The sequence below is a fragment of the Charadrius vociferus genome, unplaced genomic scaffold (assembly GCF_000708025.1).
Source record: "Charadrius vociferus isolate BGI_N301 unplaced genomic scaffold, ASM70802v2 scaffold822, whole genome shotgun sequence".
NCBI classification, from domain to species: domain Eukaryota; kingdom Metazoa; phylum Chordata; class Aves; order Charadriiformes; family Charadriidae; genus Charadrius; species Charadrius vociferus.
This window is the reverse complement of record NW_009647481.1, coordinates 11,585-17,417: the sequence shown is the minus strand read 5'-3', so window position 1 is coordinate 17,417 and position 5,833 is coordinate 11,585. Positions and strand designations below refer to the sequence as shown.

The window sequence follows — 5,833 nt, the reverse complement described above, 5'->3', positions numbered from 1 at the left end:
CGGAGGTGCGGGAAGCAGGGGCCCGAGCGGGCATCAGCGGGGCTCCCACCCCCGGCCTCCCCTCCGCCAGCCTGAGTCACTTGCTCCGACAGCTCGCTTCCCGTTCGCAGGGAAACTGCACGTCCTGGCAGCCTGGAAGCTAGGTACAAGCCCTCCCTGTGCGCTCCCCCTTCCACAATGGTGGCTTCACATCGCACCCAGAGACAAAGGGCAGCTGTCATGAACGGGGGCCAAAGGACTTTTCATGCCTGATGAAAAGGTGCTTGTTAGAACCCTGAGGTGCCAGGGGCTCTTCTCCCACCCCTTTTCTCCCCCCACTCCAGCTAATGCTTTGGCTGCTGCCTGCACCCCATGATTGCCTCTGTAAGTGAGGCATCACTGCCACCAGTACCACTATCAGCCAGAAGACCTCGCACCAGGATTGGGACGACCACCCCTGCCAGCTCCCCGTGGCTGTTGGAAGCAGAGATGGGTGCACCATTCAAAGCCAGAACGCGATTACTCCCCACACAAACCTGGCTGAACGCTCCTTCCTCACCCTGGGACAAGGAAGGGGTCAACCTTCACAGTACCCGAGTCACTGCAAACACATGGAGCCAGCCAATAAGCCCACTAGATCACCACCGGATCGCAACATCAGGTCAAGATTTCAGACTGGGAAGGAGGCCCGAGCCCCCCACCTGGCAGACACACATACTGAAATTCTGTGGCAGACACAGCTTTGCAGCCGAGCAGTCTCCCGGGGGACACAAGCAGGGGTCTCAGCCTCCCCAGGGGGAGCGGAGCAGTCATTTCCCCCTCTCCCTGTCCTAGAGGATGGTTGGCAAGCTGCAGGGTGTTAGCTCGGTTCACATTCCTGCAGAAGCCTTGTGCAGTCGTGCCCTGGAGTCCTGTCCTTGGCGTACCCTGACCCCCCTTGGGTGCACGCAGACCCTGGGGGAGCTGGGGTCCACAGCGGTGCCACAGGCAGGGTCCCAGGCAGGAGCTGGCTCCCCTGCCCGTCCCCACTACCGGGGCACCAAGGGGACCTGGGGGTATAGCCGAGAGAAGCTGGGGGCACCCATGCCCAGCACGGTGGACGGTGGGACACCATCCTTCTGGGTGAGGACAGAGACAGTGAAGGTGCTGCCGTCGAGGGGCCTCCCTCCTCTCTGCAGCCCCTCCCTGCCCATTCCAAGAGCCACAGGGCGGGACCACCCTGCTGCCAGTCAGGGAGAGACGGAGCAAGGAACCCCGCGATTGGTGCACAACACCGCCCAGGTCCCACCTACTGCCTGCTCCGGGAGAGGGGAGGAGGCATTCTTAAAGGGCCAATACAGCAAAAGGTGGGACAACTGGATTCCCCAGCGTCCAAAACCGGGTACCTTCTTGGACTTACTCATTCCTCGAGGACTTCTGACAGTGCCACCAGCAGGAAGCTGTCACAATAACCTTGACTCTACGATGTGCCCTGACCCATCCCAGGCCGGGTCCTGCACAGCACAGCTGTGTGACAGACATTGTCACTGGCAACACAGGGTGTTGCGCCCCTGGGAATGGGTTTGGTGCTGCTGCAGTGCCTCAGCAGAAGTGCCCTGTGAAGCCCACATGGTCTGGGAGAATCCACTCAGTGTCCTGAGTTAGCTCAGTCATTGAGGGGCTGGAGCAAGGGATGGGCTTCACACAGGGGATCCTGCTGTTGCTCAGGTCTGTCAAAGCCTGGGATGGGGATGGTGGCAAGGCAGGAAGGGTATGGGGTGTCCAGGATGGAGAAGGAGATGTACCCATTACAGAGGGCTAGAGCTCACCCTCTGGAAAGGCTCCGACCCACACAAGGCAGGGAGCTAAGGGATCACGGGAGATCCTGCAGAATAGGATCCCTCATGGCAGGACACACCACCTGCCACAGGTGAGGCCAGCACCATCCCCAGTGCATCGGTTTGTGGGACTGGCTGTTGACCTGCAGAGCAAAGAGATGTAAAGCCCTTGCAGGCTTGGCACAGTCCACAGCATTGGACAGGACCACCTTTGACCACAAAGACTGAAAGTCCAGGACCCAGAGCCAGCCCAGCTGATTTTCCCTGCCAGTTCTTTTGCAATGTAGTATTGGGAAGTAGGAGGGAGCGATGGCTAGGGCTCGGGCTTACTGCCTGCCTGTTATCACCTCCTTCCAAGCTCACTCTCAAATCATTTACTGCCCCCACCCCCAGAGGCATCTTGCCAGGACCCTTTGGTGGAGGGGACATCCTTGTCCCCAGCTGTAGCACAACCCACACAATGCAGAGGAACACTTGCTCCTGCAGCTGCCGCAGCTGTTCCCCCCTGCCACAGATGAGAAATGCTGAATCTCAGCAGCAACGCAAGAGGAAAAAAAAAAAAGGAGGAAAAAAAAAGGCATAAAATAATTCTGGGAGGTTTCTGCCTCTGCCTGTGATTCGGCCACAGTGAGCAGGCGGCACACGCAGCTCCACACCCATGCACGGCTTCCGCTGCACCTCACTTCCTTCTGCCCTGAGGAACCGGTCGCTCCTACTCACAGCCTCCCGGGAAGGGACACATTACAAGCACCGACCACCTTGGAAATCCATCAGATTCCCCCCCACTACCACCTCTGCTGGATCCACTACCCAGCCTCATCTCTGAGTATCGAAGCGTTCCTGTAATTGAAAGCTCTCAAATTAAGCTGCATCATTCCCACCGGGGAAGAAACACAGAAGCTGCCTGCCGTGCGCAAACGCCTTCCTGGCTGCAATTTGTTCAGTCAGGACATTAGACATCACCCGGAGATAGCATATTGCAAATCATACAGGTCCTGTAATAGCATTGTTAAAACAACACCTGGGTGGAGGACTCACCATCCTGCTCAGAGACACAGTCCAGCTCAGCGGAACCTACAAGCGGCTGGGGTAGTTGGCAATCTCACCCCCCCACACCCTGAGGCGAACATCCTTGCAAAACTTCCACCGAAATCAAACCAGAACCATCAGGAATCAAACACGAAGTGAAGCACGGATGGGAGGAACTGCTCTGCGGCCACGGTCTATCAAACAGAGGAACCAGCATCATCTTTCAGCTTTGCATGCTACACTGCAGGAAGCAATGCCCCGATGCTCCACTGGCAGCTGCTGGCTCCCAGCCCCACTTGCACCACCACCTCTCCAGCCCACACTGGGACATGACGCAGAGAGGCTATGTTCCCCTCCCAGTGCCTGACCCCACAAGTGCTCCCCTCGGCTCTCGTTTTGCGAAGGGAAGGAAATACTATTAGCAGCAAACTTTTTTCCGAGGATTTGCAAGTTGTTGCAAGCTGACCTCAGCCTCCATTGGTTACTCACACAAGGCATACCCAAAACTGCATCCGAAAGACACATGTTCACTAATCCAAGCAAACTGGCTCTCTTGACCCTTCTCACCACAATGCAAACATCACTGACACTCAGGACGGCTCATTCGACTGAAGAAAACCTGTTTGGCTATAGCTAACCATTCTTTAGAGGCACGGTGCAACTGGATATTTCCCCCAACCCCAATCCACTACCATATTCATATGGCACAAACAAACCATGGCTCTGCCCGGCACTGAGACGCACCACGGAAGGAGCTACATTACCTCAGCAGGCGTGGGGAGCCGGCTGGCGGTGCCCACAATCTGGTGGTAGAGCCCTGGCTCACCATTCCTCATGGTGCTCTGGCGGCTCCCCAGGGGGCTGGAAGTGAAGGGCTTTTTACACAGGAGATCACTCTGGCGAGAGTCTGTGGTGAGATAGACCTGGTGGTAGAAGTTGGGTGGCGTGAAGCCACCCCGCACAGCATCAATGTGGTGTAAGGGCCCTGGTGTCCTGTACAGGGTGCTCCTGGAGCTGTTGAACAGCTCCTTTGATTGCCTCCACTTGTAGCACTTGAAGATGCCCACTGACAACATGGTGATGAAAAAAGCTGCTGACACCAAAATCACAGCCAGGATGAGATAGAAAGTCACGTGCTTCCTGGGATCGTTGGCGGGTGCCACATCAGTGAGGTCAGTGAGCACCTCCTTGACCATCTCAGCCACAGAGATGGAGACAGTGGCACTGGTGGACAGCACAGGCTCCCCATGGTCTTTCAACAGGATGACTAATGTGTGCTGGGGAGCATCATCCTCCCGGAGCTGACGAGCCGTGAAGATCTCCCCACTGTGCAGCCCAACTGAGAAGAGGCTGGGGTCAGTGGCCTGCAACACAGTATAGGAGATCCAGGCATTGTACCCTGCATCCGCATCCACTGCCACCACCTTGGTGACCATGTGCCCGGCAGGAGTACCTGGTGCCACCACATCGGTATAAGTGGCAGTGGTGTTGGGGTGAGGGTACAGCACAGTTGGGGCATTGTCATTGAGGTCAGTGACAAACACACTGACTGAGACATTAGTGGCCAGAGGCGGAGAGCCGCCATCCTGAACCTGCACCATCATGCTGAACTCCACCTGGTCCTCATGGTCCAGGGAGGTGAGCAGGTAGAGGGTGCCATTCTCCCGGTTGATGGAGAAGATGTGGCCTACAGTGGGGTCACCCTGCAAGAGGGTATAGGAGAGATGGGCGTTGCGCCCAAGGTCCGGGTCTGTGGCGCTCACGTTAAGGATGGGGATGCCAGGCACGTTGTTCTCCAGCACATAGACATCATAGGAGTCCTGGGAAGACTTGGGTGCATTGTCATTGACATCTGACACCTGTACCAGGATCTGTTTTACTGCAGACAAGGGTGGTGAGCCCGAGTCCCTGGCTGTGATAGTGATGTTATACTCTGACGCCTTTTCCCGGTCCAGAGCTGCTTTCGTTTTCAAGGTGTAGTAATTTTTGAGGGAGGAGCTGAGCATGAACGGGATCCCAGGAGAAATTAAGCAATTCACCAGACCATTGTCATGAGAGTCCAAGTCTGTTACACTCAGCAGAGCTACAACCGTCCCTGGGGCTGCATCTTCAGGCACAGGGCTGTACACAGAAGTCACTGTCACCTCTGGAGCATTGTCATTCACATCCACAACTTCCACCAGCACTTTGCAATGAGCCACACCAGGAACGGCACCCTTGTCTTTAGCCTGTAAGTAAATCTCGTACAGCTTTGTTTCCTCATAGTCCAGCTGCCCTTTGACCCTCAACTCGCCTGTGGCTGAGTCCAGAGCAAAGAGTTCTCGTACCTTGGCGGGAGTGTGGCTGCTGAAGGAATAGACGATGTCTCCATTGGGCCCATCATCCAGATCATACGCACTGATCCTGGCAACCAGGGTACCGCTGGGTGTGTTCTCCCTCACGCTTGCCTTGTAGGTGGACTGGTTGAAGACCGGGGCATTATCATTGGCGTCCACAACATCAATGTGAATCTGCACGTGGGCTGACCGTGGTGGGCTGCCTCCATCCAGTGCGGTCAAGACCAAGTGCAGCTCCCGTTGCTCCTCTCTGTCCAGTTCCTTCTCTAGGACCAACTCTGCATACTTGCTGCCATCCACCCTCGTCTGCACGTCGAGGGCAAAGTGCGGGTTGGCACTGAGCTGGTAGGACTGCAAAGAGTTAACCCCCACACACAGACTTGCTGCTTTCCAGCCTCGCCTGGCTGCTGGGAAAAACCGGGTCGTTGTCATTGATGTCCTGAATCTCCACGGCGCCGCTGTACAGCTCCAGCGGGTTTTCCACCACGATCTCAAAGCTGAGGGAGCAGGGAGAGAGTGCGCCGCAGAGCTCCTCCCGGTCTATCCGCTCGCTCACCAGCAGCGCGCCGCTCGTCAGATCCACCCCGAAGTACTTCTTGTTGCCGCCGGACACCACCCGCAACCGGCGTTCCGGCAGCCGCCTGAGGTCCAGCGCCAGGGCGGCTACCCCGT

The 5,833-nt window shown here is 56.8% G+C and overlaps 1 protein-coding gene across 1 annotated transcript in view; it reads right to left on the bottom strand.

The window, feature by feature from the left end:
* LOC104282627 overlaps nt 1–5,824 on the bottom strand; it is a gene marked incomplete at its 5' end in the record, with an annotated part of 38,873 nt that extends 33,049 nt beyond the window's left edge. The window contains 3 exon segments of the mRNA XM_009880742.1: nt 2,835–2,838; nt 3,590–5,512; nt 5,580–5,824. Coding sequence (XP_009879044.1) covers nt 2,835–2,838; nt 3,590–5,512; nt 5,580–5,824 — 2,172 coding nt within the window.
* Between the last annotated feature and the right edge of the window lie 9 nt (nt 5,825–5,833).